The sequence below is a fragment of the Hypomesus transpacificus genome, chromosome 10, assembly GCF_021917145.1.
Source record: "Hypomesus transpacificus isolate Combined female chromosome 10, fHypTra1, whole genome shotgun sequence".
In the NCBI taxonomy this organism is placed as follows: domain Eukaryota; kingdom Metazoa; phylum Chordata; class Actinopteri; order Osmeriformes; family Osmeridae; genus Hypomesus; species Hypomesus transpacificus.
The window spans coordinates 9127433-9150863 of NC_061069.1; the positions used below are offsets into that span (position 1 = coordinate 9127433).

The following is a 23431-nucleotide window of genomic DNA, read 5'->3' on the forward strand; positions in this document are numbered from 1 at the left end:
CTAATGTTAATGAATTCAAACACCCCCCTCCTTGGCACCCTCCCCTTTCCTTTCTCTCTCTCTTTCTATGTCCTCCTCCCTCTCTCGCCTTTCGCAGCACCAAACCTCTTTGTAATATCCAGCCTTGGCAAGTTGCGCCCGATTTGCTGTCACAGTCTTAATGAATTCAGCTGTTTGTGTATTGGCTATGGGAGCACCCCTCCCTCCTCTCCTCCCTCCCTCCCTCCCCACCCCTCCTCCTCTGGTGTTCCCCTGGGGACTCTATATATACCACAGAGCAAACCCGAGGCACCTATTGTTCCTCTGAGTACGTTTGCAGACAGATGACCGACGTGCGGGAGAGAGCCAGGAAGTACTGGAGAACAGTCAGTGAGTGCAGAGAGCCTCCAGACAACAGGACGTGGATATTTTCACACACACACACCGTGATCAGCCCTGCTACCGTCTCCACATTGTGTGCTGCTGCTGCTTCTCTCGCTGGTTGTCGTTGGTTACGTCTGCACCTGATGGTCTGACAGCATGCTGCTGGTGTCTATGCTGCTGATGATGCTGGACTGCTTCCTGGGAGCTCCGACAGGGAGAGAGGTCTACAGGATGCCTCAGAGTGCCCTCAAAGGTAAGACAAGGCGCCCAGGGTCACTTCCTCGCAGACTTGAAGATGAGGAGGACTGAGGTTTAGCTTCGTGTTCTGTTCCAGGCAGCTACATGTGTTGTGCGTATCATTCCTGTTTGAACACATAGGCCAATGTTTGAAAGCTTGGTTTTGATTTAGCCTCTAAGGCAACATTCTCGACAGGAACTTTAAATAAAAGCTTCACCACAATATCAGTTCCTTCTGTCAAGTGTAGATGTTGATGCTCAGTCAGGACTGTAAAGTTCTCAGGCTGGTCATTGTCTTTCAAAATTATTACTATTATTCTAAACTGGACCAACAGGTAGTTATCCTGAAGTCAAGTCTGTGTTATGGAAACTTTAGACAACGAAGCTTTAGTCCAACTGTGAGTAGGATGCTGTCACGTTCAATGTGTTGCGGTCCAGTCAGGGTCACTAGATATGACATGAAGGAAGAGAAAGAGTCTGGTACCCGTGTCCTCTGAGGTAGCACGGCTGACTCAAGTGTTGTTAGGGTTGGTGGGGCTGATGGTCATGGGCAGGGTGGTGTGCTTGGACCAAAGGCTCCAGCACTATCCATCCAGTCCTGCCAGGCTGTGTACCCAGCACTGCCCCGCCAAGCTGTGCCCGCTCTGCTCAGCCCCGGAGCCTCTAATTAAGTCTTCAATCAGCATTGTCATCGTTAGCGGCAGGCCCTGTGATGTGGCGCGGCACAGAGGGGGGGCGGGGGGTGCGGGGAGGGGGGGGGTGCTGCGGGGTCGTCGGGGCGTTTGATGTGCGTCTGTAGAAGGCTTCACCAGCGCTCCGAGCGTGAGCTCGCTGCCAATGAGCTCAAAGAGCAGCATGAGAAAAAAAAGGGGGACTACACACATACACACATACCGACCGGCTCCATCCACTCACACACACACACACACACAGTTCCCACAGTCAAGCATCGTCTCATTCGTGAGTGAGACCTCAAAATGTCCTCCCCCGAGTCGCGTCTCCCAGCTAGCCTTCCGTTAGCACAGGGGCTGCTAGCCTTCCGTTAGCACAGGGGCTGCTAGCCTTCCGTTAGCACAGGGGCTGCTAGCCTTCCGTTAGCACAGGGGCTGCTAGCCTTCCGTTGTGGTTGCGTGCGAGGGCAATCTGAGCACAGGGGCTGCCGCCTCACTGTCAACTTTATGTGCTCAGTTACACTGAAGACCTTCAACCACAACCATGTATGACTTAATGGTTGTCAAACAGGTACACTGTGTGCAAGTTATCCTCACTGACAACCTTCTTTTGTCTCCCTTTCTGTTTGTTTGGATCTCCTGGACTTCTCTCCTCTTCCTCTCTTCCTTCTCATCTCTCCTCCCTCGTCTCCCCGGGGGTTCCTGGGCCCCTGCAGCTCTGTCGGACCGGGGCACGGTGGTTCTGGAGGCGGCTCTGAGCAGCGCCCTCTCAGCTCTGGAGCTGGCCTCCTCGGAGAGGAGCCGGGCCGAAGCCGGCTGCAGGGACTGCGTGCCCTGTCTGTTTCAGGACTGTGGACAGCGCTCCGGATCCTGCAGTAAGGACACACCTGACTACCTCTCTCTCTCCTTCTCTCTCTCTCTCTCTCTCTCTCTTTCTCACTCTATCTCTCTCTCGCGTGCGCGCACTCTCTCTCGCTCTCTCTCGATTTTTTTGACTTTCTTACTTTCTGTCTTTCCATGTCTCTATCTGTTTCTGTATCTCTCTCTCTATCGCTTAGCCTTACTCTCTTTACCTATGTTAACTAGTGAACAATCCATTTACTATTGTCAGATATGAGTCTCCCAAGTGTTCAAGTCATCAGAACCAGATACAGAGGTTTACAGAACATGGAATGATTTTCTAATCTAGGTGACCTTTTTAGAGACCTTTGTCATACGTGACTGTGCTAACCTGGCTCTCATCCTTTCACCCCCTCCCCCATCTCTCCCCCCCCCCAGCCTCACCACACAATGCTCTGTCCGAGCCCAGCTGTGACATCATCACCAAGGCCCAGAAGGTTCTGGAGGAGGGTGAGCGGAGCTGGCTGCTGAGCCAGGCCTGTGGGTTCTACCGTCGCCGCTGTCGCCAGGGCGACCAGGACAGGGAGGGGTGCGTGAGAATCATGGGCGAAAGCTGCAGCGCCCGTGTGCTCCAGTGCAGCCTTCTGAACACCATGCAGAACCTGGAGCCTGCCACGCAAACACGCACACAAGGTGAAGGGGCACACACACACACACACACAGTGTTGAGGGGGACACATCCTCACACACAAACTGGGTGAGGAATAACAGAACCACACAGGCACTGTGTGATGTGCCTGCACGTGCACACAACATGGCTTGAAAAAGGTTTCAGCCAGCTAAGCAGCCTGACTTTGAATGCATCTGTTTCCATTCATGAGACGTAACAGCAGCGGGCTGTCTTTACTGACCCCTCCTGTCCACCTCTCTGTCCTGCCGTCTCTCCGTCTGTCCCAGCAGCAGTGTGTGGTCAGAGGGTTTCGGGTGTGCAGAACGTGACCCAGCCTCGCTCCAGGATCGTGGGGGGGTCCCCGGCACCCCCTGGCAGCTGGCCCTGGCTGGTCAACCTGCAGCTGGACGGAGGGCTGATGTGTGGGGGGGTGCTGGTGGACAGCTCCTGGGTGGTGACCGCAGCTCACTGCTTTGCTGGGTGAGTGTGTGTGTACGTGGGAGTCGATGAGCGTGTTGATGCATGTGTTCATTGATGTCTTTATAAACTTGGCGTGGACATCGCTGACTCGGCTGTTTTCCCTCCAGCAGCCGCAGTGAAAGCTACTGGACAGCTGTGGTGGGAGAGTTTGACATCACAAAGGCTGACCCTGATGAGCAGGTGCTCAAGGTTAACCGCATCATCCCCCACCCCAAGGTAGAGCATCATGACTGCATGTGTGTGTGTGTGTGTCCTCCGTCTATCATTTGTTCTTCCTTCCAACTCCAAACCCAGACTTGGGATGTGGAGGAGGTTATGCCAGTCCAACACTATCTTCCCTCTGTCTCCTCTCCAGTTCAACCCAAAGACGTTCAACAACGACATAGCCCTAGTAGAGCTGACCTCTCCGGTGATCTTGTCGGACCATGTGACCCCCGTGTGTCTTCCCTCTGGCCTGGAGCCCCCGACAGGCAGCCCCTGTCTGGTGGCTGGCTGGGGCTCCCTCTATGAAGGTAAGAGACACAACGGAAAGAAAAGCCAGCTTGTCTGTTGACTGTGTGTGTGTTCGACTGTGTAGGTCAGACTGCCTCTGTATTCAAACCACCCTGCAATCTGTGTGTCCATGTCTCACAATAATTCCTTTGTTGAAGCATTTTCTAGTTCTTAGAACATATATACATACATACATACAGTACATACATACATACATACATACATACATACATACATACATACATACATACATACATAAATACATACATACATACATACATACATACATACATACATACATACATACATACATACATACATACATACATACATACATGTATTTATAATGCAGAGACGTGATTATAAAACAAAGAGTATGTTTGTTCCCTAGATGGGCCTTCTGCTGATGTGGTGATGGAGGCCAAGGTTCCTCTGCTCCCTCAGAGCACGTGCAAGAGCACCCTGGGCAAGGAGCTGGTCACCAACACCATGCTGTGTGCCGGCTATCTCTCTGGCGGCATCGACTCATGCCAGGTAGGAAACCAGCTTAGCTAGAGCCATGTAGAGTACCTAGACATGAGACTGGCAGCTGACCAGACTCACCATTGATGATGGTTCTGGAAATGACGTAGAGTGATGTAGTGTTCTGTTGCTTATCTCAGTGTTTCCCGATAACCTGTAACATGTGTTTAGTTTCTTCATTCCCATTTACCTCCCACAAACAATAACAAACTTGCAAAAAAGGCCCCGTGGTCATTCGAATGTTTTTCTGTTCCAAGGTTTTGATGAATGTGCTTCCGTGTCTGTCCTGTAGGGGGACTCAGGAGGCCCTCTCATCTATCAGGACAGGATGTCAGGCCGCTTCCAGGTCCACGGCATCACTTCCTGGGGGGATGGCTGTGGAGAGAAGGGCAAGCCTGGGGTCTACACCCGTGTGTCTGCTTTCTCTGACTGGATCCAGGCAGAGATACAAAGTAGGTTACAGTCTACTGGAAATCCAATCAACATCAAGAATCTATTTCCGTGCGACATGACAAATTCTGATTTGATCGATTCCCATTCTGATATCGGCTGCTCTTCCAATTTCTCCCAGAATCCTTTGGGAGCCGCGAGCCAACTTGCCCGGAGCTGTTGAAGACATCTGAGCTGTCGGAGGAGCAGCAGAGGTCAGAGTTCATGTCGCTGTGTCGTTTCTACACCCATACTTGTCCGCCTGGCCAGGGTATGGCAGCCTGCAGTCGCATCGCTGAGGACAAGTGTCACAACCGCTTCAAGAAATGTCGTAAGTGTACACATGCTAGCATAAAAAACACAGCCGAAGGTTTCCCTGTCGGAGATATTTACATCAACAGACTATTTCCATGTAGTCTAACAGTGTCTCCTCTGGTCTCCAGAGCTGCGCTCCTTCCTGCAGACTCTGCTGGATCTCCTCCAGAGGGCCGAGGACTACATCAGGGACAAGGTGGACCTCACCTTCTTCACCCAGACTCTGCCTCAGCTGGTGGAGCACATCTACAGCAGCGCGTTCCCCCACACGCACGCACACATCCGGGAGAGACGTGACCTCGCGAGCCTAGCAGGTACCAAGCTGCCTGCTTTCTGCTGTCTGTGACCCTCACTGGGTGCGTTGTCATTCCTTCTCTAACGCTCAACTTCCTGCCTCACCCTCCCTCTAAGCTCCTTGTCCTGCACGCCTTGCATTTCAATTCACATATATATATCTCTGTGCCATATATAGGGAATTTCCTTTGGTATATTACATGTATACATTGTGTGCAGTCTACCATACTGTAGTGTAACAGGGGTGTTATTTCTTAAAGAACAGCTAGGGGGTGCTGGGTGGTCAGATGAGCAGGATCTTCCTCCTCCTCTTCCTGGGCTGTTTGGTGAGGTGGGCCCCCTGGTGGACGACTGGGAGAACTACCTCAGAGGCCTGGCTGAGGAGCTGGACCAGCAGAGAGACTCCAAGCACCCAAGTCAGGAGGAGAAGCAGTTTTTTCAGGTTTGGCTCCCTTAGTAGTGCTTTACTCTATTACAGTACCGTGGCAGACCCACAGAGCTGTTTTCACCAACGTATGGCCTGTCTCGAAAGTAGTGTCGGTGACGACCTAACCTGAATGTGACTCCCCCCTCCTCTGCTGCCCTCTCCAGGCAGAGGGATCGTCTGTGTCGGAGCTGGAGAGAGAGTACCAGTCCATCATCTCAGCCCTGCGCTCCAAACTGGACTCCCGAGCTGCCCCCCCTCGGCTGGCCCTGAACGTAGACAACCCCCAGACGGACCCCGCCCCTCCGGCGGGGGGGGCACCCACCAGCGACCCCAGGAGCCCCTCCCCTCAGGAAGCTCGCGAATCGGAATCTGTCCTGGCGGCTCTGCTGGAGGAACTGCGTAAGCTGGGGTCCCAGACTGAGAATCCCCCCGTGCAGCCGAGAGGACAGCGCCCCAGCCAGCTCACTCCTTCCGGCTCAGCGGAGGCGGGCAGGGTCAGGACGGCTCTGACCTCCCTGACGGCTCCTGATCAATCCGCCACCTCGCCCGATGGGGCCTCCGAGGACATTGCGACGACCTCCATTCCCGTTTCCTTTCCTGTCCGGCCGGCCCTCAGGAAGCGCAGGAGTCTGCACAAGAGGCAGACACCAGGGACTGGCGCTAAAGGTATGTCCCTTGAAACTTCTCTGTGGCCTAAATCACATGATGTACTCACAGACAGGTTCTCGTGACATAGGTGGCCAGCCCGGTAGTCATGTGTTAAATGTGTTGATTGCAGCCTGCGCTGGAGTAGCAGAGTCCACACAGCATGTCAGTCGGGTCAGAGACTCGTACCGCTGGGTCCTGGGCATCCCAACAAAGAACCTACGCATGAACTTCCAAGAGGTGAGCTTCTAAAGGGCAATGGAATGAAGGTGGAGAAGAGATTTGGATTTGAATTTCATTATATGTGTTCTCTAGTCTTGATCACGATAGCCCTTCTCCCCCCCCCCCCCCCCCCCCCCCCCCCCCCCAGGTGCTGGTGGACCTGAGTTCGAAGAACGAACGGGGCCTGTACGAGGCGCGGGTCAGGGCTACGGTGGGCGGACGACCATTGACCTTCTACAGCTTGGTGGGGCTGGAGAACGAGTCGTTCTACCGCAGCATGCCCCGCATCATCGCCCTGGCACTCGACGCCCTCAAAACGTAACTCTGTCACGACGGACAGACAAACTAGACAAGGCAAGGGAGTCATGTCTCTGGGATACTGGGCCAGTGACACAGGACAGGCCGACCCTGGGAGCCATGACAGACTCAGAGTCCTGCTGGGAAGAGAGAGCAGGGTGACAGGGGGGACAAGCAGAGGACCCAGAGACTGCTGGGGCACTAAGAGGATCCGAGACACGTCTCAAAACAAGCAGGGCTGCAGTGGGAACTGCAGATAGCTCACTCACGCTGAGGGCTTCATCGCAGTGCTGTAGCAATGTTACACAGCCATCATTATGAGCGTGTGCTATAGTTTTTGCTGAAAGCAACAATAACACGAATCATCCCCCTCCATGGGAGCTGGAGCTACACTGTAGTTGAATACACAACCCTGAATGTATGAAACTGACATCCACCCAACTGCTTCCAGACATGGGTTGCCTTGCAAGGCTGGTGTGTAACTGAGTTAGGCACAACCCTTTTCTCACTTATGAGCCTGTATAAAAAGATAAGTTATTCACAATGTCTGTATCTACAAAGGTTGAGCCTCTTGTTAAGTGAGCAGACTGTACATACTGTCCATTGTCATCTTCCTTTTGAGCATGTTTATTTGAATAGAGAGACACTATTTTTGTAAAAAAAAAAAAAAAAGCAATACAATTGTTATTATCATTCATGTTGTCCTCACGTTTATTGTGACAGTGTCTCACACAGTTGCACATAATTATACCAATATTGTAGCCTCCTCTGTTCATGCTTTCAAGATACTTTCATTCATCCCATTCATTTCTTCCAACTTCAGAGTCATTAGCAGCAACAGAGTTCCTGTCAACTCAACAGCTGACCAGTGCTGGGGTCTGGATGGGGGCTGGGTGGGGTCTGGATGGGGCCTCGGTGGGGGGCGGGGGCTGGGAGGGGGCCGGGGGCAGGGTGGGGGCTGTTCAGTATTTCACCATGTTCTTGTTCCTCCCTCCTCTCTTGGTATTCCTGGACTATAGACTGGAAGTTGGATAAGCTTTCTTGTCGGGCTTAACTAAAACTGTAAACAAACACTTCAACAGATTTATTACAACAATTATCTTAGTTTTATCTTTCAGCTAACGCTGCCCTGCAAAGTGTTCATACACCAACCTTAAAACTAACATATAGATAACCAAACTGGAACCTGCTGAAAGTGAAGGATGAGAACCTGAATCTGATGCGCTGGAGCTGGGCTGAATCAGCAACAGTAGACCAGTAGCACATTGGCTCAGGACCCACAGAGTAACAGACACAGACAGAGCTAGCCAGACTGGGAGGGCAGGAATCTCAGTGACAGCTGGAAACACTTCTAACCCCAACACAATGTGCAGTAGCTCCTTTTCCTTTTTGTTTCTTGTGTCCCTGATTGTCCTCACGTCAGCTCTGTATCGACACAGATCTGTCGACAGACAATGTATAAATAGTTATTGATATTCAATAACCCGGAAACTGTTAAAAACTGAACTTTCGACTGTCTCCAGTAAAACCTTGTTCTTCCCTCTGAGACCTCCTGTATAATAACAAACAGAGCAACAGCCGTTGTGGGCAGAAAGAGAAAAGCTCTTCATGCCAGTAAACTATTATCCCCCAATAATCCCAAACACTCCCCTGAACAAAAACAATCTGCCGTGACTGTAAAATGAGCCTAGCCCGATTTTTTTCCATCACAGTTTGAGATACCGTGCCTAACCCAACTTCCCTGTAGTGGCTGTTAAAGATATAAATGGAGTGAGAGAAATAAATAAAATGAGAGAGGGAAAGAATGGAAGAGAGACAGAACCAGAGGGAGATAGAGAGAGAGAGAGAGAGAGAGAGAGAGAGAAAGAGAGAGAGAGAGCAGGAAATGACAGAGAGAGAGAGACTAAAGGAAGATGGGGGAGAATGAGAGAGAGAGGAAGAGAGAGAGGGCCAGCTGCCCACACTCATCCCTCTACAGACAATCTAAAGCGGTCCCTGTGTTGAGTCTGGCCGGCCAGGGCTTTGTGGGGATATTGGAATATAAACCTTGTCTTCCATAGCAACAGGGTTTGGCAGAGCGGAAAGTGATATCCAAAATATAGTAGGTTCCCGCCAGTGCACACGCATCCCTAAACTATGTCAGTTCACCAGTGTGTGCTTGAATATCTGTGTTGTGACAGCTGAAAATGAAAAACCGGAAAGAATGTAGAAGTCCAGACTCCAAAAATACTCACAGGACCGTAAGACAATTCTCTTAGGCCACCCCTCCCTAACACCCCCAACACACACACACACACACACACACACACACACACACACACACACACACACACACACACACACACACACACACATGCCACCAAGAGGCCAGGTGCCAACCTAGGCTGAGGAGTAGTATGTTGGTGTGGTTGAGCGATATCGTGTCCTAGCTGAGTTGAGCCACATACAAGGATGCAGTCAGGATCTCTGCTCTGTCTGGCTTCCTGCCTGTGGATTCTCATCACCTCGTCCACTTCTGGTAGGCATGCTGCCATACTGTGGGGTTTGGGTGTGGGCTGGGGTGAATTTGAGCCCATTGAATTTAGGTGTTCATTAATATGTATTAATAAGTAGTTTACTGTGATGTTCACAAGGATAAACACAAATTTAACATCAGCGCTGTTATGATCGAAGAAACATTCATACATTTGAAGCTTGCCATGTGGTTTCACTCACTTAAGTTTCATTTAACTACAACCATTACCGGAAAAAGTGGGTAATGGTTGTAGTATTGGTAGTAGCTGTGAATGTTGCTGTGATGGTGTGTGTTGCTACCAGCCTTCGACCAAACAGACCAACTCTGTAGACATGTGGCCCTAGCTGCCATGCTATCTGTTTGACTTCCACAGCCTGGTGTCTGTGTTTCATGTGGTACTGTGTCTGTATTGAGTAGTTCCACAGCTCATTTTTGCCACAAATATATCTTTATTAACATGCTCCCTTCTCGGTGTCCCCAACTTCAGACAGCAGAGCTCTCTCTTGCTAGTGTTTCATGTTCTCTGTCACCCTGTGCACCGCTGAGCAGCTGTAGCTGGGGTGAACCTGGAGGGGGTGCTCTTCCAGGACCTGATGAAAGGCTACAACAAGAACGTCCGACCCATGGAGAAGGGTGGTGATATCACACAGGTCACTGTCAAGATTACCCTCACCAACCTCATCTCTCTGGTAAGAACAGGGGCTGAAACTGTGTGCGTGTGTGTGTGTGCGTGTGAGAGAGAGATTCTAACTATCAATCTTTCCCTCTCCAGAATGAAAAAGAGGAGGCCTTGACAACCAGCGTGTGGATAGAGATGGTAAAGCCACCACAACACAAACACACACTACACACCACAACGCAAACACACACTACACACCACAACGCAAACACACACTACACACCACAACGCAAACACACACTACACACCACAACGCAAACACACACTGCACACCACAACGCAAACACAGACTAAACACTCAACCCAAACACACACCACATTTAACACAATAGCACAACAACTGTGAGTCACAAGTTAGTCACCTTGATTGAACAAATACAAAACCAACCTTGTCCTTGTCTGTGATTGGTAGAAATGGTGTGATTACAGGCTGAGATGGGATCAACCCCCTAGGTCTGATCTCTATGGCAACCTGACCTCTGAACTCAGAGTCCCCTCTAAGAGCATCTGGCTGCCTGACATCATCTTGGAGAACAAGTGAGTGAACACGGACACATCTATCTGTGGCTTGGTGAAAACAGGCATCTATCTGTCAGTCGGATGTTTTCAATGCTGTGTGTATGTGTGTGTGTGTGTCTGTGTGTGTGTGTGTGTGTGTGCAGTGTGGATGGGCAGTTTGAGGTGGCGTTGTACTGCAACGCGCTGGTGTCCCCTGATGGTTGTGTGTACTGGCTACCTCCAGCCATCTACCGCAGCGCCTGCTCCATCACCGTTAATTACTTCCCCTTCGACTGGCAGAACTGCACCATGGTCTTCCGGTACGAGCATGCAACACGGCACGCAAGCACACATAAACACCTTGAGCAAACCTATAAGTTTAAGAAAACGTCCTCTCCCGCCAGCAGTAGAGAGCATTTCAATGTTCAGCTTGGCTGTGTCAATTTAGTTGCCATAACATCCCTCGTTCTACACACAAACTCCTTTTCCCCCAAACAACATGGGCTCCATACACACACACACACACACACACAAGGAAAGCAAGGTAGCCTACTTGAATATTTAGATTTATTCTGTCTTTTCCCTGCCTCTGCCTGTCAGCCAAGGGCCAAGGCTGGGACAATCCTTTCCCAGCTCCCAGGCTGGGGTCCCCTATTCAGTCTGCTGTCTAGTAAACCCTAATGAATGACTGTGTCCTCTGTCTGCATGTTAGGGGCTCCTGTATAATGGATAACTGTGTAGTCTGGATGAGATGGCTGTATTCTCCTGTGCTCAGGTCCCAGACCTACAGTGCCAACGAGATTGAGCTGGTTCTCACCGAGGAGGATGGCCAGTCCGTGGAGTGGGTGGTCATCGACCCTGAGGCCTTCACAGGTATCATGGCAGATCCTAACACATAGTCAACTCATGCATACTAATACTGTAGAGACTCAAATCTCTTCAATTGAGCTTATCATTCAGGAAAAAACATTCACTGGCAAAGACCCTCTATTCCCTGACAGTAAGGACAACCCTTGTGTGTTACAGAGAATGGAGAGTGGGTGATCAGGCACCGGCCAGCTAAGAAGGTGATCAATCATGGCTACAGCAGAGATGAGCTGGAGCACCAGGAAGTGGTGTTCTTCCTCATCATCCAGAGGAAACCCCTCTTCTACATCATCAACATCCTCATTCCCTGTGTCCTCTTCTCCTCCCTGGGGTTACTTGTCTACTTCCTGCCTGCCAAAGGTGAGGGTTGCGCACAAACATGCACACCCAAAGATAAAAAGGACAAAAAATGCTAACTTTCATTCTTCAGTTTTGGTTGTTGACTTATTGTCTGGTTTGTTGTAATGCGGTTGTGGTTTGGTTGTGGCTGGTTGGGATTTGGTTAGCTGGTGGTCAGAAGTGCACCATGTCGATTGCCACTCTGCTGGGCCAGACTGTCTTTCTCTTCCTCATCGCCAAGAAGGTTCCAGAAACCTCCAAAGCAGTGCCTCTCATCGGAAAGTAAGACTATGCACACCCTTCCAATACAGCAGTGTGCTGCAGTCTTTCAGTCATTTATTGACAGAGACTGTCTTTGTGGGGTTCATCCTGGGGCAGGTGTTTGTTTCCCATCACTGCCCCTCCCTCTCTGCAGGTATCTGATGTTCGTCATGTCAGTGACTACCATGGTGGTGATGAACTGTGTCGTCGTTCTGAACGTGTCACTGAGGACACCAAACACGCATAAGATGACTGATAAAGTCAGGAAGGTAGGTAGCCCTGTTCATAGAAGCATGTACATTTTGGTAAAGGTTCCTCATAGTCCTTTGTGGCTCTTGGTTGTGTGCATGTAGGGTTAGGGTTTTGGTTGACTGTGGTTGCGGTTGACCTTTTGACTGGGTCCGCACAGATCCTCCTCAACATCCTGCCTCGCCTGCTGCGGATGCGGATGCGTCCATGGACGCCCGCCAACGACAGCAGCCGGGAGACAGGAAGGAGAACGCGCGGCGGTGCGGGTAGCCATGACGACGTGCCCCCGGTCCCCTGCCGCCGTCGCAGCTCCCTGTGCCTCATCGCCAAGGCGGAGGAATACGTGATGAAGACGGCAAGGTCGGAACTCATGTTCACCCGACTCCGAGAGAGAAACGGCTTGATGAAGACAGCCCTGGAGAAGATCCGTGAGTGTATGTGTTGACCAAGGTCATTCTGAGTGTTTGCGTAGAATACATTCCTCACACATCCTTATGACCTTTGACCTGATAGACAGAGGTCTGGACGAGGGGTCGGCTGAGCAGCTGGGTGCCAGCCTGGCACAGGCCTCCCCACACCTCCGGCAGTGTGTGGCCTCCTGCAAGCACATTGCTGAGAGCGCCAAGCAGAACAACGATTTCCAGAGTGTAAATACGCGTGCTCCACCATCCTCACGCCATCCTCACGACGCTGAGATGACACATCTGCAATACATGGTGCAGCCACAATTGACCCCCTGATCCCCCCTCTTCCTCTCCCCTGCCCCTGCAGGAGAACGAGGAGTGGTTCCTGGTCGCCCGGGTGATCGACAGAATGTGTTTTATCGTCATGGCGCTCATGTTTTTCCTGGGGACCATCGGGATCTTCCTGACGGGTCATTTCAACCAGCCGCCCTCCTCTCCTTTCCCCGGCGACCCCCGGAGGTACCTGCCTGAGACGGGCTCTGAGCTGGGAGGCAACCTGACAGCTCTCCCTGGGAACGGCCACGGAGCGTGACCTCCCGGCCTGATGGAGGACAACAGTCGAGTCTCACACAAACCACAGAAGAGATCTGATCTGAGGATGGTTGTCTGGAGAGAAGTGGGGCTCAGCAGTCGTTCACTGAGGAAGAGGTGGAGGGTGGTGGAGGAGTCTGAGGACTGCTGAGGACCTCTGCAAGGGGCCAATGGCTGGAGTTTGTGACCAGTCACAGGCTGGTTCTGAGCTCAAAGACGGTCCAGCGTCCACTTGTTGAACACAGCGGTCTGTTTTGAAATATAAGGATCATAAGCTGAGTTAGACCTTGATGATGGTGGCTATGTGAACGTACAGGTACTCTTCACAGACAGGAGTCAGAGGGTGGATGGTTCTTTTAATAACGGATGAGTTAAATGATTGATTTATTGGTTGATTCATTGGTTAATGGATTTTTTAATGTTTTTTTTATTGATCCCAATATCTTGTGTAGTGTTGTGTCATGCAAGGATACTAGAGGTTTTAATATCCAATAAAGTCACAGTGCTTTTCTACATGTACTTTTCACCTTTTGAAAAATAAATGTTACAACCTTCAAAAACAGACCTGTCTATTATTTTTGAGTTGCAACCTTTCATTTTTATTTTGTATATATATAAAAAAGCATTCTAGGGGTTCAAGAGGAGAACAAGCCCCAAACCCCCCAAACCCCCCCCCTCACGCCCGCAGAGCAGGATCTGAATCACATGGGTGAGTGGTGCCTTTCTGCCCCAACAATAAGCAGATCCGGCTGGTTGGTATGGAAACAGAGTCAGGGAGGTGGGATGGAACCACAGAGACTGATGGGAGTAAGAAAGAGATCCCTTACGCACACACAAAGACAAACAGCACTCTGACAAGACACATTCAAACCCAAACACACACACACACACACCCCCTGGTCACTGAGACTCAGGGGCTTGTCTAATGCAGCCCTCGTTCTCACAAGCCTCTGGGGCGTCAGTCTGTTGCAGCTTCAGCGATGCCAGGAAGCCCTCCACAGATGGTAAGACATCTCTCTGACTGAGCTCATCTACTGACCTACATTGTCTAAAGGCTTCACTGTAATATTTTGTGTTCATGGTTGATGTACAAAGCTGGAGGTGTTTTAAAACATGAGGAGAAAAAACGAGGATGGCAGTTTTGGCTGTGTAGCATTTAATACTTTAAAATCAATGTTAGAAAAGGGGAGGGTTGTTGAATTGAGTAAAACTGAACCGCCCTGGTAAAAACTGCATGTGTATAAGTGTTTGACTCTGAATGTGTATGCGTGTGTGTGCGACTGCAATTCTGACTCTGTGAGGTGAATTTGAAGCAGTCTGGACCTGGTAGCTGCATCAGTTCACTCTGTCTTCTGAAGCTTGCGATTGTGTTGCTGCCAAGAACATGTCACAGTTGAACTGGAAACACTACAGTGGAGTGTGAAACTAGTTTGTTCTCCTCGGTCTAAAACTTTAACTTACTCACTATCATTACTCTTATTGTCTGTAGACATGCTGTGCCTAAACACAAATCAGCACCATCTTCAAAAATGACATCAATGACTGTTCAGACATCTTTTGATTTAATCTATCAAAAACAAGTTCCTGTCCCGTTACTTCCTCTTCTAGACCATGTCAGCAGTGACAGCTCAGCCACTCCCCTTTAGGCGTCTAGAGCGGGAAAAGCATATCGAGATGCTCTTTAGGGCTTTTCGTGGGCGCCGGAGGCCCCGATTGGATCCCCAAGACTTGCCTGGGTCTCGACCCGAACAAGGCTCACCAGCCTTGGGGTCTGATGAGTACAGTCAGAGCCTGGGCCATGGGGATGTAAGAGAGAATGGCCACGTGGGAGCCGGAGAGGTTGGAGGTCCAGGAATGCAGCTGCATGGAGAACAGTGGCCAGGTGCAGGAGCTGGAGTAGAGGGTCTGTCGCTGTTTAACTCTGTCAGCCAGCTACACATCACAGCCAAGCCAGAACTGCAAGGTTGGTACACTAGAGAGAGATAATGTAGCCATCTCCAGGGTCGGTACTGTGAGCAATTGAGCAGAATGGATTGTCATAGATTGGGTAGAGTGATCTATCTGGTTATGTACATCTATCTTTAATTCAAGCAATTGGTGCCAATGTCTTATTGATGTCTCTGTTTCCCATGTGTATAGCCTGTAGGTTTTTTTGTTGTTTTTTTGGAATGGAATGACTGTCTTTTCTGGCCTCAGCTGGGTGAAAGCGCAAACCAAAGTTCTGTGGGACAACAAAGTTCACCTTCTGAATCTTCTCCAGGTCCTCAGTGCGTGCCCCGCAGGACGTACAGCATCACCAGCGGAGGCAGCAGAGAGCAGCTGTTTGTAGCTGTGGAAGGTAACGCATCAACACTGTCCCTGTAACCCACCTCCCTCCCCTCTCTACTCAAAAAGGAGTATAACACAAGCTGTTTACATGAACACAGTACATCTTCCCCATCCGTCCGTCTCTCCTGTAGAGAGTTCCTGTGCGTGTCTGCAGTGCTGCGGTCCGGCTCGCTCCTGTTCGCTGAAAGGCTTCGACACCCAGGCTCGCCAGGTCTTCCATTTTGAGAGGCCCTTCAGGGTGGACGCCTGCTGCCTGGGCTGCTGCCTGATGGAAATGAAGGCTTACACTCCCCAGCACCAGCTCGTGGGCACAGTGAAGCAGAGGTAAACATACATATCCCCCTCGTACCCCAGTCCAGTCCCCACCCACTCAGCCCTGTGCTTGCATGGTTGATACCCAGGACTGTACTGTAAATAGCAGGCAGATTTTCCCTCCCCTTCCCAGCGGGGTGAGGCTAAACTGGGGGAGCTAGACCACAGCTGCCTGGCTAGCTAGACCCACACAGATCTGGTTGTGAAAGACTAAATCACTCTTCAACACTCTTCAACGGTAGCTCCTGTCACTCCCATTTGCTAATACAGCCACACAGATCAAGGCCCTGCCTAACCTCCACTAACCCATGCAGACACACACACACACACTCAAGCGGTGCCAAGTATTACCCTGGGGGTCAACTGAGGTCTCCTTTGTGTGTTTACCAGAGCTTGCAGTCAGTGACGCCTGAATTACTCTCTCCAATTAACAGTAGTTTGATCAAGGCTCAGCGCTGTAACTGTACTGGAGGTTGTCTCTGATGTCCTGAGGGTAACCTGCTGTGAACTCTTAGATGAACACCAGGCAGTTCTGGGGATGCAACAATGAAGCATGATGGGAACCTAGCTCTGATTGATTGCTGATTGTCCTGGGAGGAGTTGCGGTATGTTGTGTGTGTGTGGGGGGGGGGGGGGGGGGGGGGGGGGGGGGGGGGGGGGGGGGGGGGGGGGGGAGTCTTCCCAGAGATGTATGGAGATGTGGGTGTGTTATGTATGTTACGTGCAGGATGTAGGGATGTGTGTGTGTGTTTGTGTGTGTGTGGGGGGGGTGTCTGTGTTTGGGGGGGGGGGGATGCGTGTGTCTGTGTGTTCATCAGCTGCTGTAATCTGCAGGTGGAGCATGTTCACTCCTCTCCTGGAAGTGTGTGACTGTGAAGGAAGGTCCAATCTGAGGATTCAGGGCTCCTGCTGCCCCAGTCGCTGCTTCGCCAACCAGGAGTTCCAGGTCTCATCGATGCCTCTATCCATCCATCCATCACCTAACACTCTTGGCTTGTCTTTCTCATTAACTTCAGTGTCTTACATTTTTTTCTAAAGCTTAGTCAGTAAACAAGGTCATTACTAGTGATGTTATTTTTCAAAGGTGATCTCAACAATTGGGGAGAAAATTGGCACAATATGGAAGAAGTGGCCTGGGTTTAATGAGGAATGCAACATGGATCATGAATACTTTGGAATGCAAGGTTGGTTACTTCTCTCAGCTGGTTACTTCTCTCAAAGTTACCACTAAATTCAATAAAGAGTTCATGAAAGTATGTCTTACCTTTACAGTTCCACAGGAAATGACATCAAACACCAAACTGCTTCTGTTGGCTACTACCTTCCTGTTGGTAAGCTTGCTCCACCTCACCATCTAAAGCTTGCTGTGTGTGGAGATATTCGAGTGTTAGATGTAACATTAGTTCCATGTAATCACCTGCTGACTCTTCTCTTTCTGTAGAATCACATGTTCTTCGAGATGAGTTGAGTGGTCTGGGAAATCAGCCAGTGAGAGATGAGCAAACTCCTCTGATCAAAAGTAGACCGTGAGAATGGCAGAGGCCCCCCAACGACCATCCCGCTCCCTCTCACAGCTTCTCTCGTCGCCTCAGCGGCTGGGGACAGCTAGCAGTTTTGCTGGAGAAGGGTTGCTTGTGTACGGCAGTACAGGACGACAAGGCCTCCTAACTCTCCACATTCCTGCTGCATCAGTTATCAACAAACTGGAACTATTTATCAAAGATTTATCAAAAGTCCTCGTAAGAAGGCTAAGTGAAAGTTTTGAAAAACCTGGTTTTGATATCATTCATGGTCATATGGATTTAATTAAACACAGCCTCTTGGTGTATGCATGGGATATAAACAGGCACCTCTATGTTTGTTAGTAAATCCAGATATTTTAGCTGACAAACAGGAAGTCCCTTGCATGCCTTAGAACATGACACAGCACACAGGTCCTCAGCAGCAGATGCATATTTGACATTTATTGCTATAATCCATCAGGTGTAGATCGTACAGTACTTTAGCTTGTTTTGACACACACACGCACGCAGACTTCCAGCACCACACACCCAATCCCAGGCAGTATGAACAGGGTGGAGATAAAAACTGAGCCTCAAGCCCTGATCCAAAACCAGCCCCCTTTTCCTAGGGTCGAGTCAGATGTCTATACGGGGGTCAGGCTGGCTGATTTTAGATCAGTGTTCCATGGGCTTGTTATATCCAGCATGGTCTTCATTCTGGACCACCATACCCAGACTGAAGAGGCAGTTTGAAGGGTTGAAAACAATCTGACAGAACGCAATTCTGGTTTGGTTGGGGCTTGAGGCCAGGCACAGTGATATAGGCAGCTTGGCAGGCCACTGTAAAGAGGCCAGTTGACCCTCCACTCCGTCCAGCCTGATGATGGGTCACGTCTTTTGGATTCAACTTCCAGATCAAAGGTGAGGAATCAAAGATTCCTTTATGTGATCTCTCAAAAGGCCAGGTTTTTTTTAGAAATATATTTTTGTACACAATTATAATTCTAGTTTCAAATGACCAGAGGCGATTGTAGTTAAAATACTGCACTATAATAAAATAACTTCTACAGTACTGCATTTTTCTGCTGTACATTTAAAAGTCTAACAAAGTGTGATTGTTGGTTACACAAAGACAAATATCTATTCATGTCAGCAGTTTGGTTGGTATATGTTGTAGAATCGACTGTCCCGTTAACCAGCATTGGACAAATCACCAAACATTTGTTGCAATGTCTCTCTCAAGTGGTGGATGATAGACATTGCGTCTCACCTTAAAAAATACATCCACTTAGGTTTCATTAGTCTCTTGTAGATTATAAAAACATACACTCTCTTTCCCCAACAGACGGCTTGGCTCCATGTCTTGTTGAATAGCTTTTAAGTTTAGTTCCAATAGTTTCCATGCACCATGGAAAAGAAGGAATGGTTTTCTTGCCACTGTCTCTCTCTCTCTCTCTCTCTCTCTCGCTCTCTCTCTCTCTCTCTCTCTCCATCTATAACAGTGCTGATTCTTATAGAGGTATCCTTCTCATGAATCTTCATCCATACGACACCACACCCTCATCTAAACACAGGCAAAACAGAAAAGATTCAAATGACATCAGCAAAGGACACAGCTAGTAAAGCTGTAGACGGGTGTACCGAGTGGTTAGGGTACCCAGAGACATGCCTGGAAGGCAACACAAACAGCTACCTAGTCTTGGCAGAGCTACAGATCCAGGAACTAGCGACCACCGCTAGCGTTCACCAGCCCATGGAAGTCCTCCCAGGCCCTAAGGACACACACCCAGTGATTCAAGAGGTTGGCAAAGCCTTTGCTGGAATGTCGGTGTGTGTTAGCCCAGAAATGTGAGATGTAAACATACTTGATGCTGTCTGTGTGTGTCTTGTACTCCATGATGGTGTTGGGGGGAAGATTGAGCACCCTGCGCAGAGTGTCTCGAATGCGGGCAGTGGTGGCCTGGTCACTGGCCGTCTTGTTCCAGATGGAAATGATGTCTTCCTGAGGAAGAAAGGACGAGAGTTCAAAACGACTGCAGTAAAAAAACAAAAAAGATTTAATCAGAGCATATCAGCATGCGTGTGCCAGTGCGTCTTTATGCATGCACATGCTTTTCCATATGGCTTGGGTCTATGTGTGTCAGCGTAGCTGTGGGTGTGTGCGTACCTGGAAGCGCACCGACACCACGGCTCCACAGATCTCCTCTCCCACCATGAACTGCTCCCCCAGCAGGGCCAGGATGAGGTTCTCCCAGCAGCGCGAGGCCAGCCCCTTCCTCAGCCGGATAATCCACTTCCCCCCCATCTTATTGGCATCGTCCTGGTGAGGGTTGGAGAGGCACACAGGATCACTGTAATGTAACCCAACTAATGAATAACATTTCACAATTATTTCTTGCAAGTCCAGCCTCGTGTAATACAGATGTTAATGATAATCTATCAAGATTCATCAAAGTGGTGATTCTATACAGTGTTTATCCACAACAGTTGAGGGTGCACGTGCTCTTCACAGATTTGTTTAACGTATTTAGCTGCTCAGTTTTTCATGGCTAAGGGAAGGCTTATGTGCAAATGGACTCAATAGACTCCTACAGTAAAGTCAGAAGAATCCAGTAAAGTACCCACCTCCCACATGGGTTTGATGCCTTCTTTGAAGAGGTGGAAGTCACTGTGACCAGTCAAGTCTCCAGGACGGACCATGTGACTGTAGAAGCGCCAGAACTGTTCCACCTGGAGACAAACAGTGGATAGACAACATTGTTTACACATTACTATCTCTTACTAACACTGGATAGACAACATTGTTAACACATTACTATCACTCACTAACACTGGATAGACAACATTGTTAACACATTACTATCACTCACTAACACTGGATAGACAACATTGTTAACACATTACTATCATTCACTAACACTGGATACTAGACAACATTGTTAACACATCACTATCACTCACTAACACTGGATAGACAACATTGTTAACACATTACTATCATTCACTAACACTGGATAGACAACATTGTTAACACATTACTATCATTCACTAACACTGGTTCGGCAACTTACATAACCCATTACTGTAATTCACTGACACTGGTTAGACAATACTATTAACACGTTACTGTCATGTTGCCCAAACCAGCACTATGAGTCACAGAACAGGCCACTCAGACACACAGTGCGTGTGTGTGTAGAGAGAGGGCAGGCCGGAGGCGAGGCTGACAGACCGAGGCAAAGCTGCCGATCTGCTTGATGTTCTGTTCGTAGCTCTGGGTGCTGCTGGGCCGGCCTGGCGTGCGTCTGGAGTACCAGAAGGCGTAGTTGTACTGGAGAGGATGCTCTCCTGCTCCCGGTACCGCTATCTGAGGACAGAGAGTCACCCTCATCGTCATCATCATCATTCCACACATACGCACTCATTCAACAGATACATGAAACCCACTCTCACACACACCTTCTTTTTGGCAGGGTTCTGGTCCCTCTCCTCCTCCTCATGTCTTTCCTTCTCACAGTCTTTCGGTGAGCCGTGTTCCTGATCGTGGTCCCCACTATCGTCATCTTTTAGACTGGGGAGGAGAGTAGACAGGTAGGACAACATAAAGTACTGGAGAACGAGTGAAAAGTAATGCGAAGTTTGGTTTGGAGTCTTTTGCTCAAAGCAAGGTGTGGCATTTGCCTCACTGCACGGTATAAAATGTTATTTGAATGCCAGCGCCAAAGCCCTAATGACAGGGTGCACACACACTAAGATATACACCCACGTCGGCACCACACTTTGAGTGAATGGGATATATCAACGAAAGTGGCTGCCTCTGGTTTAAAATAACTGAAAAGTACCACCAGCGCACGAGGGACTATTTGCAGCCGACTATCCGCGCACCTGCCCCTGCCTCTCAACTACTTGCAAGCCGAGGATTCAGGCACGGCCCATGGGTCCTTAACGCCATAAATACTACCGCAAAACGAAGCATTCACCGATAGTAAAGGGTGATTTCGCTATTGTCATGCATCATAACTTTTATGATAGCTGTCAACTGCATTGAGACAAAACATGATAAGCACTCGTGTGTTCCCAGACCCTGCAAGACTTCAGTCCAGAGACACACCTCTTTTTCTCCACGCAACTGAGGACCAGTACTTATTTCCCTGGCGATTTTGCATTTGCACTTGTAGCGGGGGGCTCATTCTACGTTAATTGTTCAAAACAGCTTTGATTACTCACGCGTCAAATTTGTTGTTCATTATTTTCTATGTGGGAGTCTTTCGGAGTCCGACCACAGCCCCCTGAATTCCGCAAGAACGGCGGCGCGCACGACTGATGGAGGTGCGCGCGCGTACTGAAAGTTGACTGCCATGAATAGAACATGGAGATTCATATCTGAAGGATGTAAGATATTAAGTTGACTGAGCAGTTTGGTTAACTGTCACAACAGTTAATCAGCATGTTTTCTCTCGACTCCATATTGTAGATACACACACTCACACACACGCACGCACAAACTGACATACTGAAGCCTTCCTCAGTCTCTTCGTGCAGAACTAAAACACTGGGAACATCTTCATAACAGCCCACGGCTACATCCTTACATTTTACCCTCCCTCCCAACAGAGACAAATCGGTTCTAAGGTTGGGGTTTGGGTGGAGATGGATGGTTAATGGTCGTGGGGGGGGGGGGGGGGGGGGGGGGGGAGTATGATAGGCTGGGTGGGTCTCTGTCTGGGGCAGAATGAGTGGGAGTAATGCAAAGTGGTGTGCGATTTGGGCTGTTGTGGTTGGGTGTACGGTGAGCTCTGTGGTCCTTCCTCGTGCTCCTGCCCCCTCTGCCCCTGTGAGGAGCTCCATGAGAGGGCCCTTTGTCCCCCCACCGGCGGGGCTGGACGGCAAGCGAATGAGCGAGCAAGAGAGAGAGAGAGTGTGAGAGAGCGGGAACGGGCCTCTTCAGTAGCGGCTGTTTGTTTACACCGGCCAACCCCGTCATCTCTCATTAGCAACGCTGCCCACGACGACCTCTGATGTGCTAACTGTTGCTGAGTGCATGGGTGGGTGTGTGTGTGTGTTTGTTTGTGTAGAGAGAGGGAAAAGTTCTTTTTTACTTGTCGGCCCAGGATAAAGACGTTTCTCCGAGTCCAGACACATACACATAAACACACTCACACGCACAGCCGCCCCGCATAAACACACGCACACACGCGCACACACACACCTGCACACACACACACACACACACACACAGACATGCATTTGGGGCTCGCTGCCTGCAGTCTCAGACACACATAGAGCACACTGCTCCTGCACTCTGCACAGCCCCCATGGAGAGGAAGGAGGAGGAGACCGATGTCTTTCATAGCGAGCCAAGAGAGGACGGGAAGGCCCAGGTCAAAGAAGAAACGCACGTCTCCCATTGCTCCACATCAAAGAGAGACACACGCTCACAAGAGAGAGAGAGAGAGAGAGAGAGAGAGAGAGAGAGAGAGAGAGAGAGAGAGAGAGAGAGAGAGAGAGAGAGAGAGAGAGAGAGAGAGACACCCCGACTGAGGAGGAAGGAGTGAGAGGTGGAAAGGGACTGAGGGAAACAATCAAGAATGTGCTGCCCTCTGCTGTCCAGTGAGCACACACACATGCAGAAACACAACACAGTCCATATTCCATGAGAGAGCTGGAGTTCTTTCTTCCACCCTCCTAAAACAAAGACTCTACACTCCTGCCTCCTGCAAATGTGTTGTAAAACCAAAAAGTGATGTTATTATTTGTTTAACAGCACTTTTACAAGGAGGTGTGTTTCCTTGACTATGTGTGTAATAACTTTGCATCTCATAGCTCAGAATATCCGAACCACACAAAGGGTCACAGAACATGTGATAGCGTCCATACTGGGACAGGGTGTGCCTGTGTTTGTTGTTCATCCATGGTGAGGTGACTGGCCTAGGCAGTCAGGAAAAAGTGTGTGGAGATGAAGGATTTTATGATCGGTTATTA

General features: G+C 49.7%; 4 protein-coding genes across 5 annotated transcripts; 3 read left to right on the forward strand and 1 right to left on the reverse strand.

The window, feature by feature from the left end:
• Nucleotides 1-519: 519 nt before the first annotated feature.
• prss56 (serine protease 56) lies at nt 520-7448 on the forward strand. Its single transcript, XM_047027119.1, has 15 exons — nt 520-616; nt 1988-2146; nt 2550-2704; nt 3005-3261; nt 3369-3477; nt 3617-3773; nt 4145-4287; nt 4568-4727; nt 4847-5035; nt 5148-5333; nt 5574-5755; nt 5905-6406; nt 6519-6625; nt 6756-6934; nt 7001-7448. Exons 1-14 carry the CDS (start codon nt 520-522, stop codon nt 6927-6929), a joined length of 2577 nt encoding a protein of 858 aa, XP_046883075.1. The 3' UTR covers nt 6930-6934; nt 7001-7448.
• Nucleotides 7449-9284: 1836 nt separating this feature from the next.
• Nucleotides 9285-13804, forward strand: chrng (cholinergic receptor, nicotinic, gamma). Its single transcript, XM_047026824.1, has 12 exons — nt 9285-9422; nt 9969-10108; nt 10192-10236; nt 10511-10635; nt 10761-10916; nt 11372-11469; nt 11623-11823; nt 11970-12084; nt 12218-12332; nt 12473-12740; nt 12826-12959; nt 13084-13804. Exons 1-12 carry the CDS (start codon nt 9356-9358, stop codon nt 13306-13308), a joined length of 1689 nt encoding a protein of 562 aa, XP_046882780.1. The 5' UTR covers nt 9285-9355; the 3' UTR covers nt 13309-13804.
• A 239-nt stretch (nt 13805-14043) lies between these two features.
• LOC124472159 (phospholipid scramblase family member 5) lies at nt 14044-17543 on the forward strand. 2 transcript variants are annotated; one of them, XM_047026834.1, is made up of 8 exons: nt 14044-14311; nt 14916-15270; nt 15568-15645; nt 15767-15959; nt 16782-16893; nt 17032-17131; nt 17220-17278; nt 17389-17543. In XM_047026834.1, exons 1-8 carry the CDS (start codon nt 14288-14290, stop codon nt 17413-17415), a joined length of 948 nt encoding a protein of 315 aa, XP_046882790.1. In that variant the 5' UTR covers nt 14044-14287; the 3' UTR covers nt 17416-17543. The 2 variants fall into 2 exon arrangements, with proteins under 2 accessions (XP_046882790.1, XP_046882791.1); XM_047026835.1 differs by having other exon boundaries at nt 14954-15270.
• A 342-nt stretch (nt 17544-17885) lies between these two features.
• On the reverse strand, nt 17886-21772 carry eif4e2 (eukaryotic translation initiation factor 4E family member 2). Its single transcript, XM_047026842.1, has 8 exons — nt 21677-21772; nt 20909-21020; nt 20682-20816; nt 20075-20179; nt 19617-19769; nt 19315-19451; nt 19143-19221; nt 17886-19013 (listed from the first exon to the last, which is right to left on the reverse strand). Exons 1-7 carry the CDS (start codon nt 21694-21696, stop codon nt 19173-19175), a joined length of 711 nt encoding a protein of 236 aa, XP_046882798.1. The 5' UTR covers nt 21697-21772; the 3' UTR covers nt 17886-19013; nt 19143-19172.
• Nucleotides 21773-23431: the final 1659 nt, after the last annotated feature.

Coding starts and splice junctions, on each gene's coding strand:
- prss56 (XM_047027119.1), top strand. CDS start 520: ATGCTGCTGGTGTCTATGCTGCTGATGATGCTGGACTGCTTCCTGGGA. Junction 5,036..5,147: donor CAACCGCTTCAAGAAATGTC/GTAAGTGTACAC, acceptor TCTGGTCTCCAG/AGCTGCGCTCCTTCCTGCAG. Junction 5,334..5,573: donor TGACCTCGCGAGCCTAGCAG/GTACCAAGCTGC, acceptor TATTTCTTAAAG/AACAGCTAGGGGGTGCTGGG.
- chrng (XM_047026824.1), top strand. CDS start 9,356: ATGCAGTCAGGATCTCTGCTCTGTCTGGCTTCCTGCCTGTGGATTCTC. Junction 10,636..10,760: donor GACATCATCTTGGAGAACAA/GTGAGTGAACAC, acceptor GTGTGTGTGCAG/TGTGGATGGGCAGTTTGAGG. Junction 12,333..12,472: donor TGACTGATAAAGTCAGGAAG/GTAGGTAGCCCT, acceptor GGGTCCGCACAG/ATCCTCCTCAACATCCTGCC.
- LOC124472159 (XM_047026834.1), top strand. CDS start 14,288: ATGCCAGGAAGCCCTCCACAGATG. Junction 15,960..16,781: donor GTGGGCACAGTGAAGCAGAG/GTAAACATACAT, acceptor TGTAATCTGCAG/GTGGAGCATGTTCACTCCTC. Junction 17,279..17,388: donor TGGCTACTACCTTCCTGTTG/GTAAGCTTGCTC, acceptor CTCTTTCTGTAG/AATCACATGTTCTTCGAGAT.
- eif4e2 (XM_047026842.1), bottom strand. CDS start 21,696: ATGAACAACAAATTTGACGC. Junction 20,180..20,681: donor AGATCGGCAGCTTTGCCTCG/GTCTGTCAGCCT, acceptor GTTTGTCTCCAG/GTGGAACAGTTCTGGCGCTT. Junction 19,452..19,616: donor TGGTGTCGGTGCGCTTCCAG/GTACGCACACAC, acceptor TTTCTTCCTCAG/GAAGACATCATTTCCATCTG.